At 29.3% G+C, this 21,194-nt stretch overlaps 2 protein-coding genes across 3 annotated transcripts; both read left to right on the forward strand.

Moving 5' to 3' along the window:
- Nucleotides 1-711: 711 nt before the first annotated feature.
- On the forward strand, nt 712-2,230 carry LOC111308838 (epoxide hydrolase 1-like). Its single transcript, XM_022907487.2, has 4 exons — nt 712-1,074; nt 1,216-1,398; nt 1,500-1,741; nt 1,864-2,230. Exons 1-4 carry the CDS (start codon nt 790-792, stop codon nt 2,111-2,113), a joined length of 960 nt encoding a protein of 319 aa, XP_022763222.2. The 5' UTR covers nt 712-789; the 3' UTR covers nt 2,114-2,230.
- Nucleotides 2,231-12,042: 9,812 nt separating this feature from the next.
- On the forward strand, nt 12,043-17,710 carry LOC111308839 (BEL1-like homeodomain protein 6). Of its 2 annotated transcripts, none has more exons than XM_022907488.2 (5): nt 12,043-12,817; nt 13,641-14,609; nt 15,617-15,996; nt 16,103-16,163; nt 16,686-17,710. In XM_022907488.2, the coding sequence occupies exons 2-5, from the start codon at nt 13,707-13,709 to the stop codon at nt 17,379-17,381; spliced, it is 2,040 nt and encodes a 679-aa protein (XP_022763223.2). In that variant the 5' UTR covers nt 12,043-12,817; nt 13,641-13,706; the 3' UTR covers nt 17,382-17,710. The 2 variants fall into 2 exon arrangements, with proteins under 2 accessions (XP_022763223.2, XP_089602154.1); XM_089746028.1 differs by having other exon boundaries at nt 12,043-12,515; nt 13,676-14,609; nt 16,686-17,686.
- The last annotated feature ends 3,484 nt before the right edge of the window (nt 17,711-21,194 follow it).

A 21,194-nucleotide genomic window follows, 5' to 3' on the forward strand; every position in this document is an offset into this window, starting at 1 on the left:
CACGAAAAATAAAATTTTTAAATTTCACAAAAAAATTAATAGAATTATACGTATCTCTTAAGATATAATATAAAATAAAAATATAATAATTAAAAGATAAAACAATTGATAGAGTGTTAATTTCATTTGTAAAATTAAAAAATTTTTAATTAAGAGAAAATAGATATTTAAGGACTTAACTTATTAGAAATAAAATATTCAAGATTTAATTAATTGTAATAAAATATCAAAATTTTAATGATTAATGAATTTTTGTTTGAGAGTTTTTTTTACCCTTATGCCAATAATTTTGTATAGGCTAAAATACCAAAAAAGTTTTGAAACTATTTTATTTTTTAAAGTAAATCATTATACTTTTGTTGTATCTATATAAACCTATTTTTTATTTATATTCAAATAAATTTTTATGTCAAAGAAAAGATTTATTTGCAGTGAGAGCTTATTTAGGTTTAAATTAAAAGTTATGGACTTACTAAGATATAAACTAAAAATTAAGGGTTTATTAAAATACAAATTAAAGTTTAAATATTTATTTGTATGCAAATTAAACGTCAATTACTTATTTAAGTATAATAAAAATTATGAAAATTCATTTAAATAAAATAATAAAATTTAGAGGCGTTTTTTAATTTATCAGGCCAAATATTTTGAACTTTCCTTCCAGGTGAATAAGTCATTATCAATACCTACCGGCATTGAAAAGTCCAAGCCTCCACGGCTCTAAATCATCAAACAGCTGTACTACGAAAGGAAATGAAGTTCTATGAAAGAAAATAAGTAGGAGAAATCATGAGTGATATTAAACATAGAAGGGTCTGGACCAATGGAATTTGGATGCATATAGCAGAGAAAGGAGAAGAAGGACCTGTTGTACTCCTTATTCATGGTTTTCCTCAGCTGTGGTCCTCCTGGAAGTATCAGATGAATCATTTGGTTGACCATGGCTTTCATGTTGTTGCGCCAGATATGAGAGGCTATGGTGACTCGGACTGCCCCGAAAACCCAGCCTCTTTCACAGTTCTCCATCTTGTTGGAGATTTAATTGGCCTTCTTGATGAGCTTGGCATAAAACAGGTGCAAATTTCATTTTAATTTATGTTCTTTCTTTTTTTACCAGGAAAAAGATCCTGCTGTGTTCCATGAAGAAAGAAAAATGCGAATATTCCATTTTTTGCACTAACGCAACAAACAAAGCTATGTGGTCTCTCTGGACAGGCATTTGTGGTGGGACATGATTGGGGTGCACAAGTTGCATGGCACCTTTGCCTCTTCAGGCCAGATAGAGTTAAAGCCCTGGTAAATTTAAGCGTGCCTTACTTCCCACGCTCACCAAAAATCAAACCGATCAAGTTCATGACTGAAACATTTGGAGAAGGTTTCTACATTTCCCAGTTCCAGGTAAAACCAAAGCATATATGGAAAAGTTCTTTGCACCTGGATCTTTTTGAACCATAATAATCTGCCATAACAGACGTGGGTGTTTCTTTTATTATATATAGGAGCCAGGAAGAGCTGAAAAATCATTCTCAAAATACGACTCCTTGACGATACTTAAGAAGTTTTTGTTCATCAACGCCCCTGATCTTCTAGCTGCTCCTCCTGGTGTTGAAATTATAGATTTTCTTGAGACCCCACATTCCTTGCCTGATTGGATAACCCAGGAAGACCTTGAATTGCAGGCAATCAAATTCCAAAAATCTGGTTTTACTGGTGCCCTGAACTACTACCGTGCCATGGACATGTAAGATCATACAGAAAAACCTTTTTTTTTTCCTTTTTAGAGGCACAATTCAGTTTACATATTAAACTTAATTTCCTGGCCTGCACTATTTTCCAAATTTTCATTCCCTGGTATGAACTTAGGAACTGGGAGCTTCTTGGACCATGGCAAGGATCAAAAATTACTGTGCCTACAAAATTCATAGTTGGTAACAAGGATACAGGGTTTGAATCATTTGGAACAAAACACTATATTCAAGGAGAAGAATTTAGGAGCCTTGTCACTGACCTTGAAGTTGTTGTCATCGATGGACACCATTTTATCCAGCAAGAGAAAGCTGAACAAGTTACCGCTGCAATTCTATCCTTTTTTCAGCGAGAAAATCTCTTGTGACCAAGAATAATTCATAGTTTATTATAACTAGGGTTTCTTCATTACAAAATCTTCTACTCTTACTTGTTCAAACTACCATTTAGATAAAACATTTAATGGACTTCTTATATTTTTCCATTTTTCCATTTTTTTCCTTTTTCCTGCTATAAAATAGAACATTGCTCATAAAAGTGAAAGAAACAAATGGCTCTCTTCTCTGATAGCTCGCATTAAGGCTTACAGCAGCAGCTGGCGCTAGGCTAATGCCATCCTATAAGACTTTAATGAAACCCATAGTACTGAGCTGTTACGTTCATTGTGTGGTCCATGAAGAAACTGGGACAGGAATTTTCTTCTTTTAATTAATTTAGGCAATTTCGTGAAAAGAAAATTCTAAATAAAAGTAAAAAAACCAGTAAATGACGTAATTTTATGAGATAAGTAGGGTGAGAGAAAAGCCACATTTAAGGAAAATAAATGCAGAGAGGTAAAAACATAGTCCTAGCAATAGTAATAATGCTCGTATTAAATTTTGCAAAATCGACTGTCTTTGTAACTAACAAAGTTTGCACATATGAAAGTTAGGTTGCTAGGATGTAATAAATTCAGTCACAAAAATTCATTACAAAGATTTCACGTTAAATTTTGAGTTAGCATTTGATACATTTTTAAGTTTAATTTTTTTAATTTTACAAGCAAAATTAAAAGATTAATATATGTTTTATTTTTTAAAATATATCCTATAGATGTATTAGGATAAGGAAATTAGAAGAGAAACTATATTTTAATCAAGGTTTTCATAAATATCAAATTGAATTTACTTGTTTGAATAAAAATAATAGAGAATTTCAAATTTTAAGCAAAATCGTAAGAAAAATTTTTTATTTTACCAAAATAAATAATTTTATTTTAACATTTTAAAAAATCTTTTTACAAATGAAATCTCTCCCTAAAATTTTTTATTCAAACACAATCTTAAAGTGCTCAAATTTCTCCTGAAAATTTAACCTAAAGAGGTAGTTTTTTAAAATTTATCCAAATCCTTCATCTCCTCATGGTACTTAGCCTATTATAAAATATAAAATCAAAAAAGAAAATATTATTTTATTTAACTTTAATATATTTTTTATTTTTATATTATTAACAATATTTTATATTTATACAACTGATGCTCATATTGTATATTTTATTTATTCGTATATATAGAAATAAATATTATTTTTAATATCAATATTCTTCTATTATTATTATTTTTATTACATAAATTCCAATAAACTATTTTTATAAATATTTATTCAAACAAAATAATTACAAATATTAACAATTTAAAATGATAAATTTTATTGAAATTAGCATTTAAAGATTACAGGATTAAGAAAATTTAAGTTTATAATATCTTTTTCAGACAAATATGTAGCCGGCTAAAAATGATTTAAGGATAAATTAAGAATTAAAAAATATATATTTTAAAATTCATTCCTTCCAAATTTATTTAAAATTTCAAAATTTTCCATTACAACAAACTTTAAAAGATATGTTTTATCTTATTAATTTTGTAAAATTTAAAAACTATGATAAATAAAATTATATTTCTTAAATTTAATAGGAAGTTTAATCACGATAATTCATCCATTTTTTTAAGGAGATGAATTTTTAATATGATTTGATCACTAACGTTAATAATTTGTTTTTAATTTCTTTACACCGCCATTTTCTTTATAAAAAACCTTAGCGTTCTATTGCAGGCTCCAAACTTTGTTATTATTATTTATGCTAAACTTTTGTAGAGTAAAAACTCTTTAAAATCTTTGAGGTTAAAAAGTTAAGATCAAAATCCTAAATAATAAAACAATAAATAAGTAATTACTGCTTGACAGTAGGTAGGAGCTACAAACAAAAGCGGACTCAGTTTGCCTTTATTTAATTATATTTTTTTCTGTTTTTAAGTTTAAGTAACGCAAAACCTACGCCAAGTTAAAGCAGAACTGCCCAACTTTGAGGTTAAGGTTAAAACAAAAAAAAAAAAAAAAAAAAAAGAGGAAAAGGAGGGGCGGCCCATTTCATTTTTATTATTTCACTGACCAAACAAAATGCATGGCGGAACGACAAAAAAGCCTCCTAGACTTTGCGTCTCTGGTGGGGGCCACCCGCATTATTCTCTATTATCATCGCTGATATCATCCACTGATCGACCACTTGTGCACGTGTCAATTCCATGTTCTGCCTACTTGTCAAAGAAAGATAAACTTGAACTAGTTTTGGGACATATATCCTAATTGTTAATTGAGGATTACCGACTAATTAAGCTAATATAAGCGAGATTACAGTCGGCAATTTTGTTTTTAAAAATCACTATGATTTTGAATTAGTTGAATAATAACAAAATTGTATAATTGGTTTAGAATTAGATATTAAAAAAATTAAATTGTTAAGTGCAGTTGGATTTATATTTTAAAAATATTAAAATAATTTCTCTGTGAGAATTTGCTAGATGGTCCCTCTTGAATTTATTAATCAAGGTTTGGTGCAAAAAGCTTAAGTAACGATCAATGGACATTCAGTGGGATTTTAAAAAGCTTATTATTAGATAAGAATATGGTTTAATTGATTTATCGAGCACTCTTCTTTCCTGCTACCATAAAATAAATACAAAATTAAAAAATCTGAGAATCTTCAAAAGTCTTCGGTTTTCATTGACAAATTTTCATTTTATCATTTTTTTTAAAATTCTAAGATGTATGAATTTAAATTTAAATTAATTGATTTATGTAATTTTTATGAAATAATATTTAACAAAATTTATATTTAATTTTTAATATTTATAATCTTTTTATCTTCAAAGTATAGTATCTTTTGCAAAAAAAATTCAAATGCAAATTTCGTATTAATTAAGGAATAAGATCGTTGGCTTTTAATCGATTCTTATTTTGAAATGACAAAACATTAAAGTTAAATAAATTTAATCAAGATTTTGAAAAAGATTTATTTAGCACATATTCTTAAGTTTTATATTTTGATACTAAATAAATAATATGATTTTCAAAGCTTAAACAAACCTTTTTTTTTTTTTCATATTTCTCAAACCAAATTTACTTTTAAAGATTATTTATTTGAACTTAAATGAAAGTCCAATTGTTGTTTTTAAAGTGAACTTATTCATTTTGAACTTAATACAAATTTGACAATATTGGTTTCGAAAAATAGATTAACTTAAGAAAGCTATTTTATAATAACACAATTTTCCAACATTGAATTTGTTTTATTTTTTTGTATTAATTCATAATGTTTTAATATTTGAATTTTATATGGTTGGAAAGCTCTTTGAGTCTACTTTCTAATGAATTAAACAAAATCAAAATCCAAATTTTTTACAAAAAAGATTTTGAATTTTTACTAGACACTCTATAGTTATCAGAAAAACTGCACATAGGGTAACTTTAAAAATTGACTATAATTCATACACAGTGAATTAGGTGATGAACTTTATATGAATAGAAAGCCCTATAAGTATAGTTTCTAAATCTTTAAACAGTTTGTAATTTGGATTTGTATAACTCAAGTTATAATCAAATTAGTGAGTGGAGTACAAAATATGAAACTATCACCCAGCATGGATAAGATCGATCCCTTCTAGAAAAGATCGATTGGTTTTCAACCAGAATGCCCCAGGACTGAATTTTCAGAAAAGGAATCAATCCCCCCACATAAGGGATCGATTGGTTAGGCAATTTTCAAGTGAAAAATGGTTCAGAACATGAACCAATCAATCCCTTCATGGAAGGGATCGATCGGTTATTGCCTAGAATGCTCTAACGGCTACTTTTTCATGCTTTCAACGGGCATTTCTTCACTCCAAGCTTCCCCAACGGTTAGTTCATCAATTTTTCTATAAATGAGGCACTTCAACACACCAAGAAGACAAAGGAATCAAGAGAGCAATAGTCAATAAGCAATATTTTCATTTTATCAAATAATCAATAGTTTTTAGAGTTGAAAAGTCTATATCTTTGTATTTATTGTATCCAAACTATTTTTGTTGTTCATTCATCATTCTCTTGTTTATACCTTTGTGTACTTCAACTTAGCAAACACTCAACCTTTGTGAGGTTCTTAGAGTTTGCAAAACACTTCATTTTTCTGTTTTATGAGTTTGTAAGCTTAAGGGGGAGGATAAGCCTTAAGAGTATATTGTGTTGAGTTTGTAAAGCTTAGAGAAGCTTGGTTGTAATCTTCAACACTTATAGTAGATTGAACTCCTTGACAAGAGAGATTAAGGGAGATGACGTAGGTGCCTAAAGAATGACCGAACCTCTATAAATCGCGGTGTTATTTTTTCTATCTCTATATTTTATTTACTTTCAATTATTGTGTTTAATTGTTTAGCAAAATTTGTGCTTATTAAATATTATTTTTGAAAACTTCATTAAAACTAATTCACCCCCTATGGGTTTATTCCAAATCTTTGAGCTAACAAATATTATAATATATTATTTCGACAAAGTATTATTTAAGAAGTGACCAAAATTCTTTCTAGATTTAAAAATAATTTGTCAACTGTTGCTTATTTTACCTCACTTCTTTTTTTTCTGTTCCATAAAGTAAATGTTTTTTCTTCCATTATTATACATAAAACTCTTGGTTTAATGAATGATGGATTAATTTCAAAGAATTTATTATCTAGCTACCAGTAATCCTACTAGAGTTTAATTTACTTCTACCAAATACTTCATTGATTTATTGTCAAAATGGAATGACCACTTAATATTACTTAGTATAGCCTTTATCCTACAAAGTGATGTTAGGTTTAAATTTAAAAAATAAAATAAAATAAAATAAAATAAAAGAGTATAAAAACCTTATAAATTAGAATTAAAAAAATAATTCAAGTATTTTATTTTTTACCGCAATCAATCAATTTCTTTAATATTTATTTGCATTCAATTAAACTTTTATTTTGATGAAAAATTCAACATTGATAATTTTTTTGTCAATTAAAATAAAATTTTATATGACATCGATAAAATATATGAAAGTTTTAAATTTTGCCTAATTAATATATGTAAATTTTAAATAAAATAATTTTTTTCTTTTTGTTTTCTCTTCATCTTTTTGTTAAAGGTCCCTTTAATGGTCCAATAAAACTATATATCAAAGATTTATTAATTCAATTTTATCACGTGACTAAATTTCATCAAATTAAGGGTTTAATTTAGTTGAAATAAAATATTAAAAATTTGATTAACTGGAATAAAAATATTACAGAGTTCAAATGATTATCGAGTCATACTATCTTTAATTTTTTTAAAAATTAGTTTTTAATACAAATTGCTCTAAAAATATTTTTTAATCTTGTGCACAAATAATTTTATTTTTTTTAATTAACTATTTGAAAGGGAGTTAAGAAAGTGATATTTGTTTTACAAATGTAAGTCCAATCATACAAAATGTAGGCAGGGCCAATGTTTCCTAAACAAGGCATGGATGTTGGAAGTTGATGATCATGAACTTACAAGAAATGTGACTGAAATTGGCTTTATGTCACTTTGCATTACATAATGTGATATGTAAGTATAATTGAATGAACAATCTAACCACTCAACCAAGTTTAATGCATTGAAAAAAAAAAAAAAAAAAACTACTTAATATAATAACCTTAAAAAGTAACTTAAAAGCACTCATTAATAAAACCTTTATTATATTATAAAAGAGACTCATTTACACTATCATAAAATTTTACATTTTTTTTAGTCTTTCATTAAAACTATTATTTTAATCCAAATAAATCATAAGTTTAATTTTGGTCAAAAGATAATAAAAATATAACTTATGCTAATGTAAATTGATATCTACTAAAAAATAAAACCTTTATTATATACATGGTTAATGAAATTTTAAATTTGACTAATAGATAAAATATTATTATGTACTTTTTATTTATTATACTAATTTATTAATTATTTTTAAAATATGCTAATTAATTACATTCTTTGGAAGAAAAAAAAATAAATTTCATTGGTGATCTATAATCATTTTTAATTTATATAAGATTTTGTTTGGTATTATTTTCAATATCACTATGATAATTTAATTACCGATGTGATCTGATTACTAAGATGATATTATCACTCATGATTTAAAATTATTTTATTTGATTAATAATCATTAATTCTTATGAATTAAAGCTCACTGAGTTTGATAATACTAAAAATCAAATATTATTTTGATTGAAAATACTAAAAATCAAACAATAATAGTTATATAAGTTAATGATTTCTATATTGCTTAAAGATAGTAATTTAAAAAATATTAGTAGTATTTTATTTAATTCATAAGAAAATAATTAAATATATATTAATTAATTAAAATAAATTTTATAATATAAATTATGTAAAAAATATTTGAATTAGAATATAAAATTAAATTTTTAAACCATAACAAAATAAAAAATTATTGTATTATATATACAACATTAAAAAAATTAAGAGAAAGCACATGAATTATTTTTGAATTTATTACAATTAATATTATTTTAAATATATAAATATGTATAATATAAAATAAATAAAATTTTGAAAAAAAAATTTAATTTATATATTTTTTATTTTATATATCAGATGGAAATTTTTTTTTTTATCAATTCAAATGAAAATAAAATCACTTTAAAAAATGATGATTTTATCGCTTTTTGTGATTTAAAATCATCACCACACAAAATGATCAAATATTTATCAAAACATAATGAAATAATTACGATTCATAAATTATTAGAATTTTTAAGTGATTATTTCATATTTATCACTTTTTAAGAGTTTGATTAATGATGCTAATAGATATCGGATGAGAATAGTTAAAATATTAATTAAAATAATTATATATTTAATGTTTATTACTTTGATCAGATTATACGAAACAAATTAATTACAATTTTTTTAAATATCACTTAATGTGATTTTGTTCAAGCGTATACACTCTTTTTGTTTAATCAAATACAAAACAAAACAAAAACAACAATGATAGTTGGCAGGTTTGACCGTTTTGTGTCAGATAAAACAACGAAAAATAAAATAAAATAAAAACACTGAATCATACGTATTGAAAGTGGAATCCTGCTTCCTCCAACCAATCACATCTGTCCACTTATTTGACGTTAGATTTTTTCCTTTGCTCTTTTCGCCAATCCCAACGACATCTCTTTTCTCTCTCTCTCTCCCTCCCTGCGCCCAAACGTCAAAGCTATTCTTCTCTTGTGGGCAGCTTTTTTTGGCCTTTTGTCAGTTTAGTCCTATGATTTTCCTTTTATTACTAAAATGCCCCGCTCACATTCAGCTACTAGTAAGGTTTGGTTTACGTTTGATCTTTGTTTTTAAGCCACAATTATTGTCTGTTGGTTTGGTTTGTCTTCTAAGCTAAACAATGAGTTTAATTAGGCTTTTTGGAGTGATGAGAGAGAAAAACGTGGGAGTTGGGACACGGTATCCCAATTATTTATAAAATAAATAATTTATTAAAAACCAAAAATCTTAATGAATGATTGTTGCAACGATTAATTTAATGAATTTTATTAAGGTTAAAATATAAAAAAATTCATGATTTTTATCATTTTATTTAAATAAATTTTTATTTTTTTATTTTTTAATTTGTATCAAAATAAGTTATTATTTTAAATAAAAGATTAATTTATATTAAATACTTATTTAGATAAAAATTAAATATTAAAGGTTTTTTATATAAATTAAAGTTCATAGGTTTTTTTGGATATAAAATAAAAAAGAAAAACTTATTTTGATATAATAAAATTATAAAAATTAATTTTAAAAAATTGGCAAAGTTCGATATTTTTTTTATTATTTTAGCCTTTCATTAACTAATGTCTTAATAAAATTTAAAGGATTTTATTGATTAATTAAAAATAAAAAAAGGCATTAATTGCATATCTATTTTTATATGTTATTTTAATCATTATCATTGAGTATCGGTTCACATTTCCTATACAAATATAGTATATTTTTAGTCATTAATTTGTAGTATTCAAGTAATTAAATTTTAATAAACTTTAATAAATTTTTTATTAATAATTAGAAAAAATCCAAGCTTATTTAAATCATTCAAGTCATTGAATCTTTACTCACATGAGTTTACTTCATGAAATGATACTTCAATTAAGTTTGAGCCCTCTTCTCCTATGAACTTTGAATGCCTATAAAGTATACAACTCAAACTTTATAGCAATATAAATTGCATAAAATAGTGAAATGGACCAACTTTCTATTAATCTTTGTTTCTTAACTATATGATGGAGGCAATCTAAATTAGTTTATTTTCCTTAAGTCAGCCAATAAAAAGGAAAAAAAAAAAAAAACAATAGCAATTGGAACTGCATGGGGTCCATAATACCTATATTATAATTGCCTTACCTTACAAATTATGTTACCCATTATCAATCTTTCAAAATTTGCCTCATTTTATACATTTATACTATTTTTTGTTTCCAATTACAAAATAATTGGGTCTATTTTCAAAACTATATACCATAAAAAAAGATTAGAAATACAGAATGTAATTTAATTAATTCATACAAATATTTTTAAAATTTAATATTTACAATTTCTTTATTTGTTCTCATGTTGTGATTTTTTTTAAATAATCATAAAATTAAAAAATAAAGACAAGTGATTATTTTTTTTTGGTGGTCAGCGAATTGAAAACTATGAGAAATTTTTGGTGGATTTTTCGTGAAAAACCCAACATATGTCTCCCTTTATTTTTGTCATAGTAGGTATAGAAATGTAAGGATTCCTAGAGTAGAGATAATTAACATAAAATGTTTGGTATATGAAGTTTAGCTTATTTATAACTGAATTTAAGCCTACATTTTAATTTCTACTATTTTGATTTGACAAATCTAATCACCCTAAATTGTACGGCTAACCTATCCTTGGTTCCTTTAAATCAAGTTAGACAAAACCACCACAACTAATGATAAAATCATCACATTTTAATCATATTTAATTTTTTTAATAAAAAATTATTGGTTTTAAATTTCAAACTTATGGAAAAATTTGGAAATTTTTTTATGTCTTTTGACTTCTATCAACTTATTTAAGAAGTTTCACATGTTTATTTAAAAAGTTATTTGAATTTAATAAAAAAAATAAAATATTGTGGCCAATATTTATATTTATTATTATCCCATTTTTTTTTGCATTCATGTAAAAAAAAAAAAAAACTTGAATGTTACCTTTTTTAAAGGGCACACACCACTTTTTCGAATCTTTAGTTCTCATCCATTCAATTTCACCTAATGCATTTTTTCACGGGAAATCATTTTTTTAAAAAAGGCAAGTCAAATAGATTAGGAAAAAAATTTACATATTGATTATCTGGATTTTTTAAAATGAAATCTCATATATCAATAAAAATTATAATTATAATAAAAAAATTTTCTAGATTAGAATAAATTAAAATTTGAGGTTAAATATTTAATAGGTTTTTCTTTGGTCTGAAAATTTTTTAATTAGGTGGAGATAATTAAAAGAAGCAAAAATAAATTGAAGCGAAAAAATTTAATATCCTTATCAACGAGGAAAGAAGTTAAATATTATAACACAACTAACCTAATTTACATATTTGAGAGGATTAAAACTTATGGTGCCAATGATGCAATAATAAAAAATAAAGGGGATAAAAGTATAAATAAAGAAAAGTAGAGAACCATGGAGTCTAAACTAAACATTAAATTAGAAGAAAAGGACAACTGCAGTGATAAGGGCACCTACTGGTGCGCCTTTCCCATTTAATAAATAAATAAATAAATAAATAAATAAATAAATAAATAAATAAATAAAAAGAGTATAGAAAAACTAGTAGTAGAGTAAATAATAATAATAAAAAAAAACAGAATACAATAGAATATGGGGTTATATGGTGGATATTGCAGCAAAAGAAAAACCAGAGCTTCAATGCTGAAGGATGAGAGAGACAACAAAGGGGATTGAGAGAGAGAGAGAGAGAGATAGAGAGAGATGGTGATGAAAGAGGAGGTTTAAGGGAGGGTTTTAGGTCCACCAACTGGTAGTTAGAGATAGAACTCCTTAACCAAACATATGCTCAACAACACCCGAAGAAGAAGAAGAGGAAGAATTTGAAACAAGAAGCAAAAAAAGAGACAAGGGGGTCAAGTAGTACCACCTACTACAACTGGGTTTCAAAGCAAATAACCTCAAAAAGCAAAAAGTTCTTTTATTTCTTCTTTTATCTCCAAAAAGAGGTAAATAGTTAGAAGAGAGAAAGCTGTCATCTTTGGAAGGGAAAGAGGGGGAGAGAGAGTTATTGGATTCAAGTTTGTGTGTGAATCTCTCACGTGGCTTTTGATGCAAATGATGGATAAAGAATATATGATTAGTAAAAAAGGAGGAAAAAAAGTGATATAGTTCATTCATTGTCTTTTTCTTCTTTCCCTCTCTCTCTCTCTCTCTCTCTCTCTCTTTGAGCAAAAAAAAAATGAAGTTTTTTTGAAGTTTGGGTTTATTTTGCTTTTATATTTTTTTGTTTGGTATGTGAAAAAATTTCGATGAAAAGTGAAGTATTGGGTTGTTGTTGTTGTTCTGGGTTCTTGGGATCACTAAGTGTTTGGTTTCTTAAGGATTTTGTTACCATCAGCGGATCGGGTAGTGTCTTTGAGAATTCTTGTTCCCCACAACTCCCACAACTGTTACTGGTTTTCAGGTATTTTTTATTCATATGTATATAATTTTTGACTTTATCTTTCATTTTCTTAACCCAAAGAGATGAAGATGTTGTCTTTTAAATTCTTTTTTTGTTCTTTTTTTTCCCCAAGAATCTCTCTCCACTATCTTTCTCTTTTCTCTTTTATGCCTGGACAAGATGATCATCATAAGAAAGTTATTTATTGGGATTTACAGATTCTGGGTTTGTCTTGTTTCTTGGGTCTTTTTTCTTTTTTTTTTTTTGTTTTTCATTCTTTTTTCCTTGTTAGATGGTTGATAAATAATTGATGGCTCTCAGACTTCTTCTTTTTGATCATGTTTCCTGTGGTTTTAGTTTTTGTTTGAACATTCATGGTATTTTTTAAAGTGATTGTAGATTTCGTAGTTTTTGGTTATCTATAAAATTTTCTATCTCAGAAAATATGATGAGCTCATGCATAGAGAATATACTCTATATCTGATTCTTCTGTAATTTTCTGTTTAAAGTTTTCAGTGTTGTTTCCTGCAGTGCAGACTATTTAAGTTTTAAAGTCCTTAGTTCACTTCTAAAGCTTCTATTTGTAATAGAAAGTTAGAAACTGATAATTATAGATTGTCAAGCAGCTTAGCCTCTGCCGTTTACAAACTCGGATATCAATCATATGGTTATATGAAATATTCTATTCTGTTGTATATGTTCTGAGATTATGTATTTGGGTGAGAACATGGTGTGCATTATTGCTTATAAGATATTTCTACTTCAGTTTTGAATTCTATATAACTCTATTTACTAATGTTCAAAATTGTTTATAATGGAACTCATGTGAATTGTCTACTTTCAGTTCGAAGCGTGACTATGTAATCTGACTTGAACGGGCGGACAGGAAAGTTTAAAGATTGAGAGGAATATGGCTACATATTACACTGGATCCAATAATCAAAGGGATACTGCTCCAATGATCTATTTAAGAGAATCGATGCCTGGTTCATATCCAGAGGCACCAGTTCTTCCTGGTAATACAATGATGTATATGAATTCTGTGTCATACACAGATGCATTTGCTGGGAATTCTCAGCAGCAAAATAACAGCATTGAGATTCAAGATGTGGAAGCTTCAGATTCAACTTCACAGCAGCAAGAAATCTTGTCAAATGTTGGTGGCTCACGAGTTGGGCAACATGATTTTGGTGCTTGGAGGGATGGTAGAAATGAAATTCTAGTTATGCATCCAATGGTTGGTACTACCAGCATCCTTCACGGTGGTCAAAACCTGCAAGGTCAAGGATTATCCCTAAGCCTTGGAACTCAAATTCCCTCTGGAATTCAAATACCTTCTATCCCCTATCGAAATCCCAATTCAGGTTTTGCTTCATTCTTGAGTCCTAATCCATCACTTACTGGGGAGGGTGGCAGCAGGAATAGCTCTTCTAGAGATGAACAGTTGAGAAATGCTGAATATTTGCCACCTGGTTTTTCTGGAGGTAACCAAGATTCAAATAAAGGGGATTTATCTGCATATGGAATGCCGAGTGTTGCAAGAACTATTCCTAATTCCAAATATCTCAAGGCAGCTCAGCAACTGCTTGATGAAGTTGTTAATGTTCGAAAGGCTTTAAAGCAGGCTGATGGAGAGAAAAACCAAAGCTCACAAGACAACCGGATGAAGAGTTTCAAGGAAGATGATGGGGGATCAAAGAATGTACCTTCAAACCAGCAAGAATCCTCCAATAACTCTCCAAACGAGCTTTCACACGCTGAAAAACAAGAACTACAAAGCAAGTTAACAAAGCTGTTGTCCATGTTGGATGAGGTAAGAGTCAGATCACTTGATTGTAGTTTTTTCTCATCTCTTGCCAAGGGAAACACATTCTCTTGCGCATGTCTTTTACACTGCAAAATGAATTTTATTTGATGTAATGTCTGGCTGTTTCCTATTGGTGTCACTTTATTTATTAATTTGTGACAGAATTTATAAAACTACAATTCTCTAAAGTTGAGATCAGAAAAAGTTTTCAATTCAATTAATTGAGGAGTGCACAAACTCTACCTCCCGTCCCCTCTCTTCATGTTTATGTGCACGCACACACATGTGCATGAGTTTAGGTGCTTTCTGATCTCCATCTTATGTAAGCTATAAATGTCCAGCATCTAAAAGGAAACTTGGTTTCTTCTCTCTAGGAGAGATGAGCGTAAAATTTTTCATCAAACTTAGTAAGGTTCAAGGGAGAAAAATCCCATGTTTGTTTTCCTTTTTTATTCCCTGGGTTACAAGGCGTGAGATTTGTCTTGACCCCAAGGATATTAATAAACTGAGAATTGCAACTTATATTTGGATGGTTAATTGGTTATAGTTGCTGAAGGACATCCTGACTTGTTACCTAATGTCCACTTCAGCTTCCTACATTTTATGGTAGCTTTTCAGAGAAACTCTTGCAGCCTGAGGCCTAGGAGCTATTGGATCCTTTTCATCCTGGTTTCACAAAGAAGCATTGATAAGCTGAACTTTGTTCTTTTCTGTTGTTTGATTGATTGGTGCAACTGAAATGACATTGATATCTATATTCTTTGCCATAAAAATTTCTTTTATGAATGTTGTTATGTCAGTTGGTACATGTGATTAAATCACTAGCATCTCATGTGGCATCATTGTTCTCGTTGTTAATGTATGTACATAAATCTCTCCATTATTATGTAAGCAAATTCATGTATAAAGATAAAGTCGTCTTGAAAGGTCAATGCTGTTAGGCCTATTCTCTTGTTTATATCTTTATTGCTTTTCTTTCTGATTGTGTCTAATGCTGATGGATGTTGCTGCAGGTTGATAGAAGGTATAAACAGTATTATTATCAGATGCAGATTGTAGTGTCATCATTTGATGTTATAGCAGGGTGTGGAGCTGCTAAGCCTTACACAGCACTTGCGCTGCAGACTATATCCCGCCATTTTCGATGCTTGCGTGATGCAATTAATGGTCAAATTCGGGCAACCCGTAAAAGTCTTGGGGAGCAGGATAGTTCAGAAAACGGTAAAGGAGTAGGAATTACTCGTCTGCGTTATGTGGATCAGCAGCTCCGGCAACAGAGAGCTCTTCAGCAGCTTGGTATGATGCAACAACATGCATGGAGGCCTCAGAGGGGCCTGCCTGAAAGTTCTGTTTCAATACTTCGTGCTTGGCTGTTTGAGCATTTTCTTCATCCGTAAGTTTGACATAATACTCCCTCCTTACTGATTTCTCAAATATTTTTCTTTCAAAAAGATCTCTATGCCTAAGTTGTGCTTATTGTTATTTTTCTTGTGCTCCAGCTACCCAAAGGATTCTGATAAGATCATGCTAGCAAGACAAGCAGGTTTGACAAGAAGTCAGGTAATCACAAAGTAATGATCTTACTAACATAGGATGGAACAGATGTGATTAACAGTGCTTTCTAATTTTGGATTATAGCAAATTGTTAGGTGTAAGGAGTGTTCACTTGAAACTTGGCTGGGAAAGTGTTATAAAGGTTAAAATCAGTGGTGGAAGCAGTGGCTTAAAATGCTGGATATATGGTACAAGTAGTTTTTAACGAGTAGGGCTAAAGCAACCTCTTTTGCAAAACATGGGCCCCAATTCTTCCAAATTGAGGAAGTCGATAGATTTTATTAAACCTATTCTGCCCAGCTGTATAGCCGTGAGAAATTCAGTAGCCTTTTAATCCTTAGCACATGCTCTACTTGCAAGTTACTAATGGCTAGAATATAATAAATTAATGTTGTGTACCTTGTACTGCTTGAGTTTTTAACATTGGTCAGTGTGTGACAGCATCTCTTTATACAATATCCTCAAATGGTGGTATCATTTCTATATGTTTCATTATTGTTGCCTTAAAGCACATTTGCATCTACTCAGGTTTCCAATTGGTTTATAAATGCACGGGTGCGTCTCTGGAAGCCTATGGTTGAAGAGATGTACAAGGAAGAATTTGTGGATGCAGGAATGGACTCAAATTCTTCTTCTGAAAATGCAGTCAAAGCAACAAAAGGTGATTCAAGGACCTCTGAGGACAGAGGTGAAGATGTGCAACAAAGTGGGAGTTCATCAGCCACAGAGAGATGTAGCACTGGACAGTTGATAGATTCCAAATCCGACCATGTTCCTGATGTAGATATGGCAGGATCAACTACTGGAGCTGGTTTCCTAAATGTCACACGTGGAGAAGCTGAAACTGAGTATGCATTACTGAAGCTAAGGGAGGAGCGGCGTCCCAATTTGGATGATTCTAACCGCTTCCCTGATGCAATTCGTCATTCTGATGGTGGTGGTGATCAGTTTATGGCAGCTGCTGCTTACCACATGTCAGAATTGGGGAGGTTTGGAAGGGGAACTGGTGTCTCTCTCACTTTAGGATTGCAGCATTGTGAGGGTGGTAGTGTACCTATGTCAGGTGGAGGCCATCAAAATTTTGTTGCAATGAGAGGAGACGACACATACAATCCTGCAGCATCTTCTGTGGGAACCGAAACAGCAGATTTTGAATGCATAAATCCTGGTAACCGGCAGCACAGGTTCAGTTCCCCTCATTTGTTACATGATTTTGTAGCATGAAATGTGCTTTACTGAAGATTTAAATTGGTTAATGTTCATATTCTTCTCTTATGGAGAGAAGAAACAGGAGAGCGAGAGCCAGGTTCTCAACTCCTCTGAACGTTCACCTTGGTTGCCTAGGTATTGGAAATATTAGACCTCTGAATATGAAAAGTATAAAACACAGTTGTAATATATCAAGAAATTGATTGGAGGGTTAGCATATTTGTAAAGATAATAATTTTTGTTCATTATGTGAAGGAAAAATGTACAATTAATTGCAGCTTCAGTATTGAAGAAAAAAACACTCATGATTTGAAATAAAAGTAGGAATTGGCTTGTTCTATCCAGGTGACACATTAACATTTTACAGGTGCAAATTCACTCAACTATGACTGATGCAACTTCTGCTCCTTAACTCTGTAATTTTTACTATTTTCCCAACTTTCTAATGACAAGAACTGAATCCGAATGGCTATCCTGTTTCTCTAATTTTTTCTACCTTTTTGAGTGTTATAATTTGAAAAAAAAGGAAGAATCAAACTTTCCGCATGTTCAGAAACTTCATATGGATATTGGATGCCTCGGTATTAAAGAAAGTGACAATTCTTAGGGCCTCGTTTATGGCTGCCTCTTCTTTCACTGGTGACTGAACTGACTAAGTCAGTAGCTATTTTTGTGACGGTTCGTTGGCATTATGATGTTACAACCAATTTCATTCAAGTTCCAATTTCCTCTTCTGCAAGATAGGGCCCTTACAATGGGCATGCTGATTGAGGATTGGCCAAAAAAAAAAAAAAACTCAGGATACTTGGTCAACATTTTTACAAGGTTCAAACTCCAGCATGTTCTCTCAGCTTTCTAGAAAGCTTCAGGTTCCTGCTTTCAAAGTGTAATCTTCCAATCGGCCATTCTTGATGATGTTGATCATCCAAGTCTCCAGCCGTGTACCACTAACCTGTCACTGCTTTTAAAATTGACTTAAGAGTTCAGTAAGTGCTCGAAGAAGGGCTATTAACAACTCAAAAAACTTGAACACTTATCTGCCGAACACAATTTGGAGGCCCGCAGGGTGAGGCTTCTTGTCCATCAAAGATCAACAAGAATGAAGATCATATTGTATTATTTTGGTCTTGATTTTTGCTAATAAACAAACCTTGTGATCATATAGATCACAGTTGCACAAAACTATATAGCTACTTCCGAATTTTTACATCCAAAATATTAAGTGAAAGATCCAAATATCACAAAATATCAAATATAAACTGAAAGAAAATATTTATTTACAGTTGATTGTAATATTGTAATCTATATATTTATATTTGCATATCTAGAATTAAGTATTTGTATCACTATAATTAAAGACATAAAATTATGATAGATAATCCCTTAATTATATGATCGATTTTAGGAAGATTTAATTTTCTAATTTACTCATTAGTTAGTTGTATATAAACTTAAGGTGCTTATATAATTTTGAATGAGTAGTTTTTCAATATACATTCAGTTTTACTCTTAGTTTTTTTATGCAGTTTTATTTCTTAGTTTTTTCTCCATAGTATCAGAGTCAAGATTTTCTTCTGTTGCCCTTTTATAATTTGTCATGTGAAAGGTTTCTTCCATCTTTGCTCTTTTTCGGTTAGTAATAAAAGAAGTTTTACTTTTTTACTTGATTTGTAGTGACATATGGGGTACTTTTACAATTCATAATATTTTTGGTGCAAGGTGATTTATTTCTTTCATAGATGATTGTATCAGAGTCTTTTAGATATTTTTACTTAAATTCAAATTAGATGTAAATAATGTGTTTTAAAACTTTAAAAATATGATCCAAAACCAATTTGGAGCGAAAATTAAGAGATTTAAGTCTAATAATGCAAGGACTATTGCAGCCAGAGTTTATCTACCTATTTTTAAAAGGAGAGATTTATCTATGAGTTATATTGTGTTAATATTCTGCAATAGAACGGAGTGGTTGAGAGAAAAAATAACAATTTACTAGCCACAACTTGAGTTTTACTTTTCAAGCAAACGTATCCAAATCTTACTGGAAGAAGTTGTTCTCTAGGGTTGGCAGCTCAACCCGCAACCGACGGGTTCTGATTCGACCCGACCCTACCTCGGGTCGATTTTTTTTTTTGAAAATTGGATTTCAGGTCGGGTCGAGTATTATTAAAGAAAAGTCGGATTCGAGTTTTAGACAAACCTGACCTGGCCCGATATTATATAAAAAATTTATTTTTTTATTTTTAATATATATTTATATATTTATATATTTATATTTAAAAAATAATATTTTATATTAAAAAATATTTTATTAATTTTCGATCGATCGGGTATTGTTTATATAAAATCGGATCGGGTATAAAAAAAATTTTGGGTCAGGTTCGAAGTGAGCAAAAATCTGTCCCGACTTGATCCGTTGTCAACCCTACTGTTCTCACTGTCATATACATTATAAATCGATTACCTTCAAAAGTTTTGAGATTTAAAACTCATATGAAACTATTCTCACAATTTTATTCAAACTTTAATACCACAAATAACCTCACATTTAAGATATTTGGTTGTATATCATTTGTTCATATTCACAGTCATAATATGAGAAAGTTGGAACTTAGAGCAATTAAATACATTTTTGTGGGATATTCATCAACTTAAAAAAGGTATTAGTATTATCATTCTCCTACCAAAAAATTTTATGTATCTGTAAATGTTACTTTTGAAGAAAGTAAATCATTTTTTACTCAACCTTATCTTCAAATGAAGACTTTATTCATGGAAGATAAGGATAAAGTCTTCTTTTTGCTTGACTTGTCATTCTCTTCAACATTTTCACCTATTAATTTTTTTAAGTTTAAACTTGTTTCTTCTAAGTCCAAGTTAAACATTGAATTAAACACAGAAGATGTGACAAAAGATAATATTAATCTTGATTCTATGAAGGAATTACATGTATACTTAAGAAAAAAAGTTTCAAATCCTGAACTAGTGCAAGTTCAAGAACTTAATCCTAACTTTAGAAATGAGGTAACTATAACCTTTGACTCTATTTATTAAAATGAGCATAAATCTCGTAAAACTATAATTAGAGATTATGTTTTACCTATTGCCATTAGGAAAGGAACCAATGAATGTACTAAGTGTCCACTATACTCAATCTTTAATTTTGTGTCATTTGAAAAATTCTCACCATCTCACAAAATTTTTTTTATAAACATAAACACTATTTCTATTTCAACTACATTATCCGAGGCATTATCCAGTAAGAAATGAAGGCAAGCCATGAAAATAAAAATGAAAGTCTTAGAGAAAAATAAGACATGAGAACTGATGGAGTTACCTAAAAGAAAAAAATTCAATTAAGTGTAAATGGGTTTTCATTGCAAAATACAAGGCAGATGGTACTGTTGAAATGTATAAAGTCAGGTTGGTGGGTAAATGCTACACTCAAACTTATGGAGTGGATTATTAGGAAACTTTTGCATCGGTTGCCAAGATAAATATAGTTAAGATTTTGTTATCATTGGCTGTATATTACAATTGGTAGCTTCAACAATTTGATGTAAATAATGCTTTTCTATATGGTGATTTGAAAGAAAAAATATATATGAAGGTTCCATTAGGATTTGGAGATCATCTAAAAGCAAATAAAGTATGTAAACTTAAAAAGGCTTTATATGGCATTAAACAATCTTTTAGGGCTTGTTTTGAGAGATTTGTCAAATTGATGCTAGCAATGAGATATAAGCAGAGTCAAAGAGATAACACATTATTTATCAAGCACTCTGATTCAGGAAGAGTCACAACTCTATTAGTGTATGTTGATGATAT

Source organism: Durio zibethinus, chromosome 2, assembly GCF_047325235.1.
Source record: "Durio zibethinus cultivar Kanyao isolate XHJ-2024 chromosome 2, ASM4732523v1, whole genome shotgun sequence".
In the NCBI taxonomy this organism is placed as follows: Eukaryota; Viridiplantae; Streptophyta; class Magnoliopsida; order Malvales; family Malvaceae; genus Durio; species Durio zibethinus.